Source organism: Malurus melanocephalus, unplaced genomic scaffold (assembly GCF_030028575.1).
Source record: "Malurus melanocephalus ecotype Western Australia unplaced genomic scaffold, MMel_1.1 scaffold_397, whole genome shotgun sequence".
In the NCBI taxonomy this organism is placed as follows: Eukaryota; Metazoa; Chordata; class Aves; order Passeriformes; family Maluridae; genus Malurus; species Malurus melanocephalus.
In genome coordinates this window covers 378,305-397,083 of record NW_026623629.1, presented here as the reverse complement: position 1 = coordinate 397,083, position 18,779 = coordinate 378,305, and the positions used below count along the sequence as shown (strand labels likewise).

Genomic DNA, 18,779 nt, shown 5'->3' with positions numbered 1-18,779 from the left:
GAAATAGAAAGTAAACAGTTAAAGGAAAGTGACTGTAAAAAAAGAAATCACTTTTTTTTTTATCTTCCGAAAGAGCTCAACTGCTAATTAAATTTTTATGCCAAGACTCATAAGAGAACAATTCTCTCTTTTTTTTTGAAGCATCACCAGTGGGTGAGTGGATATGAGATTTCACTGGCTTGAAGGCAATTCCCTTTGTACTCTATTAAACAATCATGAGGACAGGCTGGTTTCTAAGCTGCCTGACACTTGGTGATTTATGTTGCTTTGTCCCAACCAAAAGTACTGCCTTTCACTATTCATAAGCCAGCACAAGCTTGTTTAAAGATGTTGTAAGGAATGAATGTATAAAAAAMCATGGGTTTTATCATTTTGTATCATGGCCCAAAGCACAGCCTTGGTGATGGAGAATCCCCTGGCAGCAGGTGGGCAAAAAACCTTTGGTTTAGTGCAGAAAAATTTCATCTTAGCTTTATGGCCTTGCATTTTCTTCATTTTTCCATTCCACCCAACTTTTTTAACAGCTTAGCAAGCAAGATTTCAGCCTTTTGGCATATATTTAAGGCATGAAAGGACTTCCATTAACTTTGAGAGCCTTTAACTGTGACTTTCCAAGCAGCCCAAGGGAAACWGAAGCCCAAATTCCATTAAAACCATCAGTGAGCAACAGGTGCCCCCAGTCCCTGGGGCTGCTCTGGCCATCCCAACATTGCTGTTTACAGCACCATTTGGAGCAAAAAAAACCTGTTTTATCCCAGGAAATGAGCACTCCGAGGTACATTAACTTCATTTCCATTTCACAGCACGCAGCCCTTCAGGATGGTTTGGTGCCAGCCCCACTSACAGCCAGAGCCAGGTGACAGCACACTAAAAGCAGTTTGGGGATGATGTGGACTGATAATGTCGGGGTTGTTTTTTTTATGAAACCATTCAGTGATGGTGAAGGAATCAAACAGAGCATATATATCTTCACAGAGGTTTGGACCTGAGCTTCTATTGTGGTTTCCATCTCCCATAAGCAGCAGTGGGATATTGTTCAGCACCTCACCCTGTTGTTTCCACCCCTGCCTCACCCTCAGAGCCTGAATCCCACTGGAAGGGTTGAATCTGCTGCCTGGTCCTCAGCATCAGCTGAAGGGTGAGTGGTTGGTTGKCAGAAAAGGAGCAGAATTGGGGTGTTTTTGCCTTTATCTCTCGCAGACAAAGCTTGTCCCAAATATCAAAGTGATGAAATGCRCAGCACTGAGCAGGACACATGGGATGGCAAAGCTGGAGAGAATGAGCATGAACTTGTGATCGTGATACCCAGACTTTCATCCCAGACACCTAATGGCCAACCCTCCTCTTTTCTAATCTTCTTCTGCTGATAAGCAGATTTTATCCTCAAACGGATAAAATTTTGTTGTGTGCAAGTCCCCATTGGGGCAAACAACAAAAATAGAGCAGATGTTCATGAACCTCTCTTATAAATCACCTCTGAGGACTTGTGGAGAAAAAAAAATGACTCTGATCAACATGCCCTGCCTTCAGAACTCTGTGTGAGCAAACACTCTCCCACAAGCAGAGGTGAGCAGTGGCTTTTGCCTGTTTTCACATGGATATTTCCTTCAGTATTCCCCAAACTAGGTCTTGAATCTTGTAGCAGAAGTTTTCAGGTTGTACCTACCATGTTAAATTGTGCAATCGGGTGATCTGTGAGTGGTGTCAGTGGTGCTGGAGTTGGTGATATCTGCCCTAAACACAGAGCAGGTGCACAATCCATAACTTGGTGAGAGATTCCCACTCAACAGATTCACAGCCCCAACATTTTGAATGAAGAGCCACAAAGGAAAACACATCATCTCCCCACGTGGAGATGAGAAAATTGTGTCCTGAAGGAMAGGATTTGCTTCAGGAGCTTTCCACAAGTGAACTAGGCTGAAACAGAAAGAGCCCAGAGTTTGCATCAGCTGGGCTCTTTGCACTGAATGCTGTTTGTTCACATCACCTTTGCTCACATTTGAATTCCAGACTTCTCTTTGCCCATTCTGAAACACACTAATAGTGCGGAAAGCATACATGTCATGTTGTTTGATATACCTGGAGAGAACAGCTCAYTCTCAGGCCAGGAGAAAACCTAGGCTTGTTTACTGCCTGCAGGTAATATTATGGAAAAAAAAAMCAACAAAACCCCTTAACTTCTCAGTGGTTATTTCACAAACTCCTGAAAAAACTGACAAAATATGAAAAGCTTGAAATGGTCCGTGGCTGGCATGTAAAATTAACAAAACTGAAGCAGAGGGGATGGTGATGAGGGGAGRTAAGAAACAATGCCTGTGGTTTATCACCCTCATTCTGCTCTCCACAGAGTTGGAGCAGTTCAGATTCTGAAATGCTGCTGTCTGTGTTTGTCAGCGCGATGAGATAGCTTTGTGTCAGCTCAGGGGTTAGTAAAAACAAGAGATCTGAGCCATTTAATATCTAAAGCAATTTGGCAAATCCACGGCTCTTYAGCCATCAAGAAGGGTTACAAAAARTAYGGCCAAGGCTCAATTAGGAATGATGAACAAGGAAGAAGCTGGCATGAATTAAAAATAAAACTTCAACAATATAAGCTCTACTTTGACAGAAGTAGAAACATTTCCTGTAGTTAAGGCACAACACTGGGTGTCACGAGACTTGATGTTTTCTGCCATGGTTTTACAAAGCAAGGTTTTACAAACCATTCCAGCAGGAAGTGTCAGGATCAGTGTAAAAGAAAAAGTTCTAATGCTGCAGTTTGTTTATGAACTGGAACGACACCCACAAATACCAAGTAGGCAGGAAAGCAACAGCTTTAACACCTTCATAGAAATCAAAAGGAAAGAGTTAATTTTAAATATCTATCAGAATTTGTATTGCAATAGATACTGAACGCAAAAGAAGCACTGGAATGGAAGCAAATGTTTTATTGGTTCCTCACAGGCTTTTATGGAAACGTGTTACTGTAAACGTAATTTCTTAACTGCACTAAAACCAATTAAGGAATGTACACTCACACTGATGCAGAAGCACCAGTATCAATAAATTATCTCCATACCTTTTTAACAGCTAAAAACTTTTATTTCCCACTACAACGTCATGCASTGTATACACCCACTACTTCTGATTAACAATGTACATATAGAGCTTCATTGGGATTGATAAAGGGCAAGGGCAATGTTTTCAGGGGTTTTATTTAATGTCACTGGCAAGTAGAGGGCTGGTTCTCCAGGGTAGTTTTAGCTTTGGATGAGTCAGTATAACTTGATGGAAAATATTTCTGAATACTTGAAATTAGCTAGCAATTGCAGTGTGACATTTAATTAGCACATATGCCTCCATTAGCCCTTCAGATATATGGGAAATCATTTTGATTAAGGAAAGATTGAAAATAAATTCTGATGCAGTTTCAAAATACACACATATTACCACAGGTGCCATATTTCCCTGAAGTGCTGAAAAATGAGAGTTTCTGGTATTTTTTCCTCAGCCTTATTAATATGTTTCCCAAATTAACCTCACATATCCACTGATTTTACAGATATATRTCAGAGTATAATTTCTTCCAAAGATGAATGGCCACCCCCTGTACACTCCTCTTTGTGCCAGTGCTGTACCCAGCAAGGAGGCAACAGCTGCGGAGCCTGGGCTCGGTTAAAAACTCAGATCTTGAATGAAAAACAATACAGATTCACAACAGGAGTCCTGCAGCTCATGAAATAACATATAAATGAGATATATACTTGGAATACCTAATATGAAGGAGCAAACCAACAAGTTTTTCACAATGGTAAAAAAGAGTGAGCAGCCTGGAGTGGAGTTTTAGAACCTAAAGTTAATTTTCYGAGGGCCTAAATTATATTGTCCCTGTTTTCTCAGTCCTTGATATCTGAACACTCTCTAAGTGAATTATTTCCTTCCTGTGATATAATTTAAAGCCAAGAGGAAAGGGAAAGAATTCTCTGAGAGTCACCAACAGCAGAAGAACAAGGAGTTAACCAGGCAGTTGTTCTTGTGCACCTGAAAGATTTCAAATTCTCCTTGTTAGGGGCTGAGCCTTTGAGAGTGAGCAAAACCAAATATCACTGAGCATCATTATTGCCACTGTGAATCTGGAAAACTCCCATTCCAAGGGAATAAAATGGGTTTCCAGGCCTCAAAGTACTTAATTAGCTAAAMTACAACCTTTTCACTATCATCTCTTGGTTACAGAAGTGAAATATTTGGAAATGAACAAAGTGAAAGGGAAAAAGAGGAAACAGCTGGTCACRCTGCATTGCAGCTTCCATCAGAAGAGCAGGAGACAAGAGTGACCACACTGAACCATGAAAAAAATCCCACAGCAAAATGAGGCAAAGTCACATACTTTCACTTGGTTTTAATCCGGACAACTTTTCCCAACCCAGTACTGATAGTGATCGCTGTATCTTTGCTTCCTGGTCAGGAGAATATGAAATAACCCATTCTGAAACAARAACAACTTTGTTTTGGTATTTAGCTGCTCCTGGGGTGAAGGAGCCCTCCAGTCCTTGTGATCCCTGCTCACAGGAAACGCTGGTGCCCTTGGAAAATGAGGCAAGGAGGTCAGAGGTGCTTCTTGTTGTGTCAAGGTGCAGCTCTTCAGAGCATCCAGAAATGCAACAGAAATTATCAATAGTGGTAGCTTTACAGAAAACACCAATATCAGCCAAGTGAAAACTGTTGGCTCTTGCATTATCCCTTATTATACTTATTTTTTTTTAAATTATGATATTAATTGCACCCTCTATTTTTATTAAATATGCCCTATGCTACAAGATATCTCCTAAAAGCCATTTTAATGTATGTTTGGGGAGGAGAAGGCAGAGGGAAATGAAATAATCGTTTCTGCTGCCACTACAAGTGTCGAAGCTGACAGCTGTACATTATCCTGACGTGAAAAGCAGAATTCATATTACAGGCTGAAATTAACTAAGCACATGTCTGAATAATGAACCAAAACACACTACAGACAGTCAAATTTTTCCTCTTGATGTTTTYAATGCTTATTTTGATTATGTCTCAAACTGCTTTCATTAAAGCAACCCTCCACAGTTCCCTGCACAACCACACAGCTTCACAGCAATTTGATGGAGCTGCTGGTAAAGTTTATTTTTTTTTATTTGCATGTCAGACTCCTGTTGATTATGTCTGGACCTGAAATGAAAGTCAGGGGTTAACTCACAAYTAAGAGTTTCTTGTAGTGACAAAACCTCCCCTCTCAGTTATCTCTGTCCCTCCATCACTCCTTCTCCTAATGAAATTCACAATAAAATCCAACTATAATAAAATCAACTAGCCCAAAAATATTTGTGTGAGAACTACATGTTCCAGAGTATTAGTAATGATTAAAAAAAATAAAAATAGTAATAGAAGATATAGTAATGGGGAATAGCAACTTCACATTTTGTAGCCCTCACCGAAGTGCAGAGCAGCAGTTACAGCCCTGGAAACCGCCTTGGACACTAGATGACCACAATTATTAATGGCCTCGGTGCGGGCTGCAGAGCACAGACAGGCCATTCGACCTGTTCTCCCATTAGTGAAAACTGGCAGCTAATGGAAATATAAGGCTTGCTCTCAGACGACACTCCCCTCTCTTGTTCTCCATTTGTGAGGCTTCACAACACTGGGCAGGRAGCCACAAACCCTTCAGAGCTGAAACATTTCTGAGCGAGCATTTACACCTCCATTACACATGCTAAAGTAGTAAAACTTCCCACCCAAAGCAGGCTACAGTGTCAGATTGCAGAGTAAAACATTTCACCTAATCTAAGATTTCGTTTTTCCCGCAATCTGKTTAATGCAGGATATTTAGAACACAAACTTTGGCAGGGCACTGCCCTGCAGGAGGGACCAGCAGCTTCTCTTCAGTTGTTGATGAAATATTTGCCAAGGAAAATATTTAGTCATTCAGACAGTAAAACTAGAAGAGTTTCAGTGCAGAGAAATAAACAAATACGATAGACAGTGACTGCAGCAATCTGACTTAAATGAAGAAACATTCCCAATCGTTTTCTCAGAATTGTATCAATCAGTCACAGAGTTTCTTGCATGGCAATGACTTGTGGCTTAATGATGTCAAACTTAACATTTAAATGCAAGAGAAAAAAGTGAATGGAAGGCACCTTAGCACCCTTCGAAAATCATAGTTCAGGTGCTGATGACAACTTTGTCTCTTCCATGCAGACAGTGCAGCTGGATCCACTGTAAAGCAGCTTTTCTGATCCAGAAACCAGTGAAGCTTTCCTTACCCATCCAAGCCTAAATCCCTGCTGTTCATTAGTGGATCACAACCAATATTTTAATTAGGGACATGAGCACTGCCTTTGGCTTTTGCCTTTGTCCACTCAYCCTTGCCAAAAGAGATGCAGCACTCAAACATCCCCTGTTCGGTATCAGCACAGTCCCTACTACACAGAACWGTTATGAGACATGCTAAATATTATCCCTAATTCACTTTTAGCATCAATAATTCTCCCAACTCTTTCCAAGCACTGACTTTTCAAAGTCACTGAAAGATTGGGAGACCATAAAGATCTTGATTTACTGTAACAGATATGAGCACATTCTCAGCAGTAACACTCTAATTTTTATTAAATTCTTTCCCATAAGAATCACAGTTGTGCCCCATCTTAGATCAAAGTATAAGAATCAATTTATTAAAGAAAAATTTTCCCCCAGGATCCCTATCAGTACCATTCTCACTGTAAACATCCTCAATCATGCTAGAAGCAAATAAACACCAAGTGCCAAAGTCTGTGAGTAAATGGGATTCAACAAGAGACACAAAGTCACCATTTACTCCTCAAAAAAATCTGGAGCAGATGCTTTGGCATTCACAATAACATCCTCTTTTACCATGTATTCAGCTGGGAGTTCAGCCACGGAGATCAACTGCAAATCCCATCTTATTGACAGGACAATTAGAATTCCTGCCATTAAATCCCTCTGCCCATCCTTTCACTCCCTCCTTGCCCCAGACTCAGGACAGACAAATGAAATARCACAGTTACAGAATCCAGAAGTATTGACACAACAGTCTGTAAAAACAGGCTGTCTTTGCACAGACTAAAGTCTGCACAAAAAGATAGGKACACTTTCCCCTGGATATCTCTTAYCAAAGCCAGTAAAATCCTACCCTATTTCAATAAATAAAATGCAAAAGGAATGGAATCAGAAGCTTCAGCTCAGTGGAACACCAAGTACCTGAACACCAGGATGACACTGAGTGCATGATGTTTCATCATTCCCCTCTTCAGCTGGAGGAAGGAGAGAAAATACATGGAAAGGCCTTTGGGTGGAAGTAAGAACAGGCAGAGATTCCTCAGCAGTTACTGTCATGGAAGAAATAGACTTGACTGAGGGAAACTATCTGATCACAGTAAGGAAAAGAGAAAATAAAATCTAAACCCTCAAACACCTTTTCCCCAGCCCTCCCTTCTCCTCAGGCTTGACTTCAATTTTTTTTTTCCTCTGTCCTCCCCTCTGGTGGTACAGTGGGATAAGGAATGAAGATTGTGATCAGACCATCACAGCCATCCCTGAAGCCCTCTACCACCAAAACTTGGCCATAAAATCCAACACAGCACCAAGTGTCCCTGTGAGTTCAGTTATAATTTATCCGCATCAGGACAGGCACATTGTCATATTGTTGGGTGCTTCAGATGAGACTGGGTATAATTGGTATTTAGGGTCTTTTGTTTTCACAGTAACCTGCCAAGGACACAGCATTGAGCAAAGTGAAAATTCAGGTTATTTTGTGACATATCAGGGACTTATAGGAGCTCCATGTCATTCCAGCTCTCCCATCACTTCAAAGGTGTGACAGACTCTGCTGAGCACTGGAACAAGCCTGCTGCTCAATATGCAACCCTTGATATCTGCTCTCAGATCCTAAGCACCAGAGAGGCTCTTTTCTGCAGCAGGTCTTTCCCTTAACTCTTCATTAACTCCGCTCAATGAATTAGACTTCAAMCTGCACCACAAAACCAAACCTTTCCCTCACTTTAATAACATGTGAATTATGGTTTACAGCAATGCACCTATTTTTAACACCTATTTTAGCAGACATGTTGATGTTCTCACTTCCTATTATCGTTCCTAATTGTGAAACTAACACTGGAAAAGCTCCAAGAATGTTCAATGGGTTTGGCCACCTCAGGACAAARAATTTACCAATTAACTGAAGGAAGGGTGAGAAAAAGAAGGATTGCCCTTGTATTCTTGATGAAAAATTAGAGAACACAAAAATGAAGCCCAAAACTGTTAGGACCAGAAGCCAAAAATTAGGTCCCAAACAAAGTCAGAATTATGGGACATTCAAATCGAGAATGCAAGACACAGAAAGATTAAGAAGTGGCCAAATTCCTATTTCACTCTGAAATATCCAGTTAGAGAGCCAAGGCTTAAAAGCTGCTTTGAATTCTTGGCCCAGCTGATTTGTACAAATTTGCAGCATTGGGGTCAGAGTGARAAAGTAAATCCTAATGTCTCAGTCYGGTGATTTCTTCTGAATGACAGCTGATGGTTTTTTTGCCTTTTCTTTAATATACCCTTTTATATATTTTACATACCCTTTTAGATATTTTCTGTGCCATTTATGTATCCCTTGTACCCTTAGCCTACATGCTTGTAATTTTTGTGGCCTGATATTCCAGCTTAGTTTTGAGGTACTTCTAGCAAAAGACCATCTTGCTTTTGTTGCCTACACAGCTCTGACTGATTGCAATTCTCAGCTCAGTCCATCCTCCAAAAACCCCGCCAGTATGAGAGAGAAAAGACCAACACAATSTGTGATAAGAGCAAAGCAAAACCTCAGCGCTGTAGAATTCCCTCAGGTAATCGATTTTCTGTCTGTGTTAACAAGACAATACCAAGTATCATTTATAAAGGCAACACATGCAGGATATCCAGAAGACAACCACCCCTGACAAAGCAAGCTACTTGAAAGAGCTTTCACACCAAATTATTCCATGCATATTCATAACTTGATTAAAATATTAATACTGTAAACTTGTAAAGAACACAAGACGTGCAGAGACAGCTTTTGTTTACTTTACACCGGAAACTGAACATGGCACACACACAAAAGATGTCAGCATTAATGCTGTAAACTCACACGTGTGTGAGAGATATACATGTACATTAGCCTGCAGATAAACATTTATTCCCAGGGGAGGCTGCTAATGAGCCCGTGCTGCGGGGAAGATATYCAATTACTCCGAACGACATTTATGTTTTAATCACATCACATGCACTGAAGAGCTCGAGGTTTGATGAAGCCACCCTTGAAAGACTGYCTTTTTAATCAATTAGCTCTCTAAACATCAGCAATGTGCTGCTGACAAGTCATTGGGTTAAATATATTGCAAACACACACAAATCCCCTGTGRTGTGGTCTTCTAAAACTTCTGAAACASGTTTGAAAGGTTTTCCTTCYAGAAGACTCCTAAAACAGAACACTRAGAAAGAAGGACACCCCTCAGGCTCATTCTGAGCTACCASTCAGTCCAGTCTTTTCAGGACAGATGAAAAATTTTGGTTTAAGGGCATCACTCCTGTGTAAAAATCTCAGACTTGCCCACAAATCCTTTTATAATTGGCTTATCTGAATAAAACCAAGTCAGTCAAAGCAATTTGCTTTCTTCAAGCAACCTGTAAGAGACAATGCCACTGTGCACATGGAGCAAATGAAAGTCTGGTCATATTTAACATGTTTTAGCATTAATTAAGCATTTTAAGATGCTCCAGGTCATATGAATAAGTACAAAAAATGAAGAAAATAGAGATGCAAGACCCTAATTCAATCATTCTTCCAAATAACATCGGATTTTTCCTGTAACCAAATACATCCCCATGATTGTTATGTTAAACAATAGATCATTTCTGCTTCTGAGACCTTACATGAAAAACCTCAGTTCAAAAATAAAACTCAGTTCTGTCCTCACAAGTATTTCTTAATAAGYAAAAACCTAAACAAAAATATGAAGTGAGAATTGATTAAAGTCAAGATTTGATGGAAAAACATTTGAAACTGCATAAAAATCAAATTATAGTGGGAGAATTTTCTTCACTTTGGAAGGACAAACCAGCCCTGTTCCATCAGACCAGCTCAGCCCAATCAAAAGGTGTAAGGCTACATATTTTGAAAACTAGAAATTAATTTGTTAATTTTAAAGGAACTGTGAGAAACTGTGGAGCAGAACAGAAATATCACTATCCTTGCAGTTTGTAACTWGCATCTTGAGAGCTACTTCACTGAAGGCACTCAAAGAATACCTATTTAACTTTKCAATAAAGTGTGCATTAAGTATATTTCTGACTCCAACCAGTTCTGTTTGGGTTTTGACTCTTTATGGGTTTGGGTTCTTTTAACTCCTGCTTCTCAATTTCAGGCAGACRTAGCTCTCCTAATAAATCTCTTCTAACTAATCCCTCTTTCAATACCAATAAATCCTGAGGGCTAAAATGCCCTTTAGCACGGATCTCTGTAAAGGCACAGAAGCTTGAGTTGCTAAATTTCAATACCTAATCGGGTCTTTAGTTGCTAAGTGAGCTCTCAGCAACTGCCAAGAACACACCTAGAGCTGAGCCAGTTGTTACCATTATCCTCCCTAAATGCCTGTTGAATTCAACCCAATCAATACCCAACCACCAAAAATGTGCATCACTTCCAAGGGTGTCCGTTTGCATGACAGAAGAGATCTTATATAACAAGCAAAGGTTTCTCTGYCTTTGATGGAATGACTGACGTCGATAATTATGGCAACTGGAGGAAAAAAAAAAAACATTGCCAGTCTTAAACATAGAAAACATGGCTGTTCTTCATCTAAAATACATTCAAACTGGCAATACATTCAATTTCAGCAATCATCAACAGAAGCTTTCACACCTCCATTTTTATGAAATGACATTTATTACCAAGAGAAGCTCCAGTGTGGAATATGCACCTTTTTCTTTTGCATTCTGTGGTACAGAATACACCAGTCTGTTCCTGTGAGTGATGTGAGCTGTTAGGTTGAAGCTCAAAGACATCTGGGAGGCACAGATGGTGCAGGACTCTCAAAAGCTGTGGAACCATCACCTTCAAGGTCAGGCTTCTGACACTGCAAGGGTTGGTAGTGACCCAGAGCCATCAAGACCTTTTCAGAAAGAACTCTTCTGTCCAGTTCCTCGTGTCCTGGCACTCCCAGCAGAGATGAGCTCAGACCCAGCCTCAGCTCATTTCTGTTAATGGCATTCCTTTCCAAGAGAGGTGGAAACTGTGCAGCCTTTCCATTCCTAGAAATCTCTTCTGCAGTAGAGTTCAAATTGCTGCTGCCTGGATTCCAGTCCCAGGGCTTCCAAATTCACCAGTAAGCACTCATTCCTGAAAAGGTTCCCCTGAACTCAGTGCTCCATAAAAATCCTTGCACTGCCTGTCTGTGAAACCACAGGAAACACAGTGCTTAAATCTCTGCAGCATGAAAGTTTCAAAATGTGAATAATTGTCACTTTTGAAAACTGAGAGAACTACTAAATACTATTGCAATAGCAAGAAATTACTTTTGTGTTAAGATTATCTGAATATAAATGCCCTTCTTTTGGTCTACCTAGAGATTGCATTCTTGCAACTATTACAAGCAAATAAAGTACAGTTCTTCATGAAACTAAACACTGACCCGAATGTAAAACACTACAGCACTCAGTACTTTCAGATGTCATTGAATGCTCCAAATGACCTATTGAAATATCAGAATTTTTCCCCAGAATCCCAATGAAGCAGGAGCTGAGCTACGGGAAAATGTGAGAAGCTCCTCCATAGGTATTTGCCATTATGGTGACTCTGCCAAGAGCTTTTCTGTTAGCTACCCCTCCTCAATGGACTTTGGAACCACAGCAGAAAAAGCAGTGAAAATTATGAAATCTTTTAGAGAGGAAATAAAGACAGAAGAGAAGTACAACCAAGAAATGACTAATTATGATSGGTCATGATTTACATATCATAGCAACAAAGTACATGAAGACATSTCTTACTGGGTGGTGTGGGTGATGAATTACACACTCAATCAGAAAGAAAAGAAAGGTTCTGATGTAGCCTCAGCTTCTGAGGTCTTTGCTCATCCTATAGCCCCACATATTCCAGAAAGAAGATCTCTTGAAGTGAACAGGTCTGCTTTCAAAGTAAGATGCAACTGAACTGACAGGTATCAAAGGCACCTCACAGAGTTTTGTTGCAAATCAAAAGATTTGCATTAATATTAAAGAGAAATGAGCTCCAAGAAAAACAAACAAAAAAAAAAAACAAAAACAAAAAAACAACCCAACACCAGTAAATTGGACAAGTTGTTAATTAACCATGAGAGGTTCAGAAAGTACTGATCAAAGGGTTCTGTTTCACCAGCTCTAAGTCAGTATCACAGATTAACAGATGTCCTACCCTCCCTCTACCTGTGACCAACAGCATCCATCCTCAGGAACCCAAAGGAGCAAACAGCACAATCTGATCTCGGTTCTGTAGTGCTCCTGAGAGATCACTAAGACTGACAACACTCATCTTTAAAATYAAACAATGGAAAGGCAAACTTATATAAAGTGGAACTTTTCATTCTTCAAATGCATGCAGAACACAAAGTGCCTGAAAGAAAGAAACGACCACAGCCCTGAAAAGAAAGGGCTGGAATACAAAGCAAAATAACGCATAACTGCTTTCTCCTTAAAGAAAAAAAAAAAGACAAAAAGAATGTTCCTGCAGCGATAGCTACACATCTTCCAACAACTAGATTTTTAATACTTTCCTCCCTGCCCAGCAGCGTGCGGGAAAGCTTCCCAAAGCCGCTCTCACTCGTTCCATCTCACGGTCACCACCGGCGCTGCAGCTCCCGGCCCCGGGGCTCCCGCTGCTGCCAGAACCAGCTGTTGAGGCGCATTCACAGCCCCGCCCGGTGAGACTTCACCCCACAAACTACAACCGGACCAACGAAACCGGCAGCACCCGTGAGGTTTGATTTTTACGGCTTTTTGCACACTTCTCTCACAAACAGCAGCTTCYCCGAGAAAAATTCCCTTCAGCTYTTCAGCAAAACCCCGGGTCGGGGAGAGCTCCYGGCTACTCCCGCAAAGACTCACCCAGGGGAATTATTCCAATCCCGCATCCCGGAGAGGGGACCGGCGGCAGCTGCCGCTCGCTCCGGCATCCCGAGGGGGCTGCCCCGGACCGCCGGAACCCACGGGGCGAGCTCCGCACCTCCATCCCGCACCTCTATCCTGCACCTCCATCCCGCACCTCCATCCCCGCACCTCCATCCCGCACCTCCATCCCGCATCTCCATCCCCGCACCTCCATCCCGCACCGCTATCCTGCACCTCCATCCCCGCGTCTCCATCCCCGCACCTCCATCCCGCACCTCCATCCCTGCACCTCCATCCCGCACCTCCATCCCGCACCTCCATCCCGCACCTCCATCCCGCGCCTCCACTCCGCATCTCCATCCCCGCACCTCCATCCCGCACCTCCATCCCGCACCACCATCCCGCATCTCCATCCCGCGCCTCTATCCTGCACCTTTTCCCCCGAATTCCCAGCCTGGTGCGAGAGGGACTGGGTTGCCAGCGCGGCACCCGAGCAAAGTTGCCGCGGTGCCGGCGGTGCCGCTGGCCGCCGCCGCCCGGCGCTACTCACACGAAGACCCCGAAGAGCAGCACCCGTATGCCGATCTCGATCGCCAGCTCCCGCATGGTGGGTCCCGGCGCTCCCGCAGCCCTGCCCGCCTCCTCTCATGCCCGGGAGCAGCGGGGCCGCCTCACGCCGCGGGGCCCGGCGCGGAGCCCACCCGGCCGCAGCCCCGGGCCCGCCATCCCTCGGCCGCCGCCGCCGCTGCCGCGCTCTGAGGGGCGCTGTGAGGGGCGCGGCGCTGGCGCGACGGAGCCGAGCGCGGGGGGAGGGTCCCGGTGACTAACGCGGTGTCCCCGCTCGGGGGGAGGGTCCCGGTGACTAACGCGGTGTCCCCGCTCGGGGGGAGGGTCCCGGTGACTAACGCGGTGTCCCCGCTCGGGGGGAGGGTCCCGGTGACTAACGCGGTGTCCCCGCTCGGGGGGAGGGTCCCGGTGACTAACGCGGTGTCCCCGCTCGGGGGGAGGGTCCCGGTGACTAACGCGGTGTCCCCGCTCGGGGGGAGGGTCCCGGTGACTAACGCGGTGTCCCCGCTCGGGGGCCGGCCATCCTGGGGATTTCCCCTCCCCGCCTCCCCGCCCGCCCCCGCGGCGCTGCCGAGCGGAGCCGCCGCCGCTGCAGCCGGAGCTGGAGCCGTCCCGTCCGGGCCCCGCTCCACCGGGATCCTGTGCCGTCTAACGCGGGGAAGGGGCGCGATGAGAGCGCTTTTCCTGCCCCATTTAAGGCAGCGCTGCCCGTCCTTCGCTGGAGGACCATGAACCCATCGGTGCGAGGGGCGGACATCGCCGGGCACCGCCACCACCCGCTGCATTTCAGCTCCCACCGTGGGCTGGGCTGGCGTTCCGGTGTTCATCTCTGGGTGTTAATGAAGCCCCGCGCTCCGAAAAGATGGATAAATAAGTAAATAAATAAATAAATAAATAAATAAATAAATAAATAAATGGGGCCAGCGGGAGGGAGCATCACCGCAGACGGATAACATCGGGTGATCATAAAGACTTAAACCGCCGGCCCGTTGTGCGAAGGGCAATTACGCACCAGACCAGCCGTCTTTATCTTTGCATAAAGGATTACCAGCGTTTGAACACATTGATAGAACGGGCTCTTCACCTGCTTGCACACCCGTGTCTCTTTAAACCCTACTCCTCATTGTTAATGCAGATAACCCAGCGTGTCACTCTGTTGTCTCTTGCTCAGATTCTGCCCAATATTACAGCCTAAAGATGTCATTAATTCAGTGTCTGTCCATTCCCAGAGATGGGTCCAACCTCAACAAACAGGAGGAAGTTGTATTTATGTGGGACCCCAAATTACTGAGATGGAAGAAGGGCAGCTCAAAACAGCCATGGCTCAGTTTRCTCCTGTGATTCCTCCAATCCATCCACCGTTCCCCTCCATGGCACACTCTCAGCTGCCCAAATTCTTGTATTGCCTTAGCCTGCTTTTGCACAGAGTTCATTTAACATCCTCTGCATGGAGAGACTCAGTTCTAAACATCTTCAGTGTAAAAGAGTTTCAGCCTTGAGTCATGAAATGCAGCAAACTAATTCACATTTAAATGTATTTAATTATCTGCTTTCTTGGGGCCTTTGAAGGGGCATGTCCTTCAGGAAACTGTTCGTAGCTATTAATACTGCACACAGCTACAAAACAGCCATCAGGATTGCAGCAGGAATCCAATCCACTTTACTACATGGTTATTGCTGGAGAATTAATGCCAGAGAGGCTTTGTTAAACCTATCTGCTTAGTACATGCACTGTGCATAAAAGGGRAGCCTTGAACTCTGAGTTAACTATCAAGTAGTAAAGATTTTATTGACCGTGTTTGTGGAAGAACAGAGGCATAATCTTCTGTATTAACCTCATCTCCAGATAAGCACACCAGCGCTAGATTTGTTGCAAGGAGTGTGACTGAAAGCCAGAAACCCCAAGTGTATGACTAGCCATGGAGAGAGCACTTAAAATGTTACTTAAAAGAGATTTTTCTCCCTTGTACACCTCCTTTCATTGATATTCAGACAGAGCTTGGTCAACTACTTATAGTCTGGATTTAAAAAAATGTGATTCACTCAGGAAACAAAGCTAAATTGTGAAATCTCCTTCTTAAACTGATGGTGGTGGTGAAGGATGTCACCTTCTTTTGAGGACACTGTTCTCCTATTGTCAAATACTTGTACTTCCTCTCGTTTGTGTCCCCAGTGACTGAATGTGTGCCTACACTCTTGCTAGGTGTGCACWGGAATAACCTTTTTTTTTTTACTAATAGATAGAAATAGCCTGGTAATTTGTGTGAATCAAGCCAGTCATGAAACAAGGAGTGCTAGTTAGAAACGAAACGAATTTTGTCCTGCTGCAGCTATCTGCTGGCAGCGTTCTGGTTCTCCAACATGTATCAGCTGATGGTGATTTATGAAGCATAAATACTTCAAATTGATGTTTTTGGTTTTTTTTTTAAACTAGACCCAGCTTGCAGCTGGCTGCTGAACAAAACTTGTTTTGACTCTTAAACTGAATATGAACTATGGTGATAAATAGCAAGAGAAAGGTTTTAGGCTACATTCTGGAATTAACCCAGCAGGAGGTACAGCACAGCCCATTCTTAGAACAAACCGCAATGACCCTGGGAACATCCCAATTTTTTATTCATCCCATCCCTACATCAGGCACAGCAGGTGCCCTCAATGCTATTTATTTTTTAAGAGTGACTGCAGAGGAGAGAGAGCTCATCCCACGCTGATGGAGGCAGCTATCGATCCTTTTAGGTGGCTAACTCGTGTTCTCTATACTTTTCTCTCACAAAGACTGGTTTCTCTTTGAGCCACCTGCAGCTAACTTTCAGCCCATAAAGACATGTTCACAGCCAGAAACAGCAGCATAGTTGGTGTGGTTTTTCTGGAAGTTACAGCCCTTTGYCAGGATGTGTGCATGCTTCTTACCTGCCTTGAGGCAAAATCTTGTAGCTCATGGTAAGCTGAGCTTAAAAAAACCTGATTTTTCTATCAAAAAGTTAAATTTTATCCTACCAAAAGGCTGTGGAAAATAGAAAACTTGCATCAAAAAGAACATGACCAAAAAACCAAGTGGTAGTAACAACTGAAGCTGCAGAAGCTGTTCTTTCCTGACTGTTTCCTCCTTCAGGATCCTAAGGACAAAAAAACCAAATCCTTGTACTTGCTCTAGTTTACGCCCCTAATGATTGAACATGTCTGTCATATATCTCCTAAAATGAAACATGGGAAAATGATACTCAATTGTACTCACGCAAGAAGTTCCACATAAAACCAAATTGCACAAAAGAGATAATTATTATAATTGATAGAAAACTAAGGATGCTTACCATTAGGATGTTGCATTTATTCATTCTCCTGAGAAACCAGAGCCAGGACTGAGAACATTTTACTTTTTCTGTACAGGTCAACTCAGATGCATATGGCAATGGGAATTTCCCATCACCAATGGATTTGTCTGCTGTTCCACACACATTGTTGATGGTCTTTTYCTTGAGAGCTGTTGGTACTCTGATGGACAAAAGAAACTTCAGGGAACAAAACACTGACTAAATTATAAATATCAATCTGTGTGCAATCACACGCATCTTAATTGCCCGGATATCACATTTAAAGCATTTTGAAAACAAATTGTTAATTCTTCTGTTTAGTTACAGTGCAGGTGCCCACAACTGGCTCCTGATCGTGCCTAATTAAACAGTTCTAAACATTAACGCATCAGCGRATTTCAGCAGGTGCCGTTTAATGAAGTTGTGGCAAATATTTCAGCTGGAATTTTTTTGGGGGGGTGAACCTATGTGCTTGGGGCCACCTGGTGGAGAAAAATACAAAGCGTTGAAGATGCTGCTGCCCATCCCCGGGACTCAGGACACATCTGGCCTTTGCTGGACATCCCGGGCATCCCACCCTGCTGGGACAGTCCTGCCAGCCTCTTGCCTGYCTTGTTTCAAAATRTGTCCTTTTATAACTCTTCTAGACSRCGAATCGACAGYGATGTATTTTCAGCYAGGCAAACCACTGCTYCTAATAATCAGCATCTTGGAGGAATCTGATTAGTCTAAACAATTAGATTCATGTGCACATGGAACGGATATAAATTATTTATGAGCCAATTGACATTTGCAGCACTGGTAGTTTTAGTACTCCATGAACTGTGTATATTGTTATGGGGTTACAGTTGTAAAAGTATTCATGCTCCCATAATAAACTTGTGATAAATTCGAGCCTTTAACCTTTACAATATTCAGTGCTTGTGTTCAGTATTTAACAGGAKGCTGTGGCTTAAAGCAGGCATCTGCTATCTTTAATCCTGAGTAACACTTCATGCCAAGATTGGGCTTATTGACTCCAATGATATGGTGGTGTAATTACTTTTTTCTCTTTTTCTTCTTTRTTTTTCTTTGGTCTTCTAAATGTAATAGAAACTTGCCAACCGTTGCTGCTGCCATTTTAAATTACTCTTGACCTGAAAGGGAGAATAACGATGCAGGATAATTAAGTAGAAGAGGTAAATGGGAGAACAAGCTTTACACGAGTAGAGCAAAACAAAATAAAACAGCCAATTGTCTMGGACAGGAGTGAAATGCAAAACAAACCCTCCAAAGTTTGAACGTGGCCTTATGGTTTAGTACTGGGCAGCAATAAAGGACTGTTTGTTCATGTTTCTCTTGGATTCTTGGAAGCCATTAACCATTTCTCCTGGATTCTGTGTAATAAAGGAGCCAGAATTTCAAAGCTGCACACAGCAGGAATTTGTTCTGACCCAATTTTATTGAGAACAGCCCCGGGAAGGGTAAAATAGGATGAGGCAGCATATTAATAGAGTTTCAGGCTGCATTCCMCTTTCAGCCCTGCCTTAGGAATCCYWCTCTGTGGCTRCCCAGGATCGGTGGCCCCTGCCCTGGAAGAACTCTGAGCTCTTCTRSCTGTGCTCTCTGCAGYRCTACCTRAGAGCTTCAAGGACAAYCTGAYAGGGSTTTCCCAGCAGGAATCATGTCTTGCTCCTGTTCTGGGTTCTTCCTCAGTCACTGATCATGTCAGTCATCTGTAGGAAGGGAAAAACAGGATTTTGTGCTCGATGGGAACAAGACCAGTTTTCT

The 18,779-nt window shown here is 43.2% G+C and overlaps 1 protein-coding gene across 2 annotated transcripts in view; it reads right to left on the bottom strand.

Annotated features, from left to right (window-relative positions):
- Window positions 1–13,864, bottom strand: part of PLPP4 (phospholipid phosphatase 4) — a 47,425-nt gene extending 33,561 nt beyond the window's left edge. For both annotated transcript variants that reach the window (XM_057379257.1, XM_057379255.1), the window contains exon 1: window positions 13,682–13,864. In XM_057379257.1, the coding sequence (XP_057235240.1) occupies window positions 13,682–13,737 (56 nt within the window). In that variant the 5' untranslated portion in view covers window positions 13,738–13,864. The remainder of the gene's footprint in view (window positions 1–13,681) is intronic.
- Between the last annotated feature and the right edge of the window lie 4,915 nt (window positions 13,865–18,779).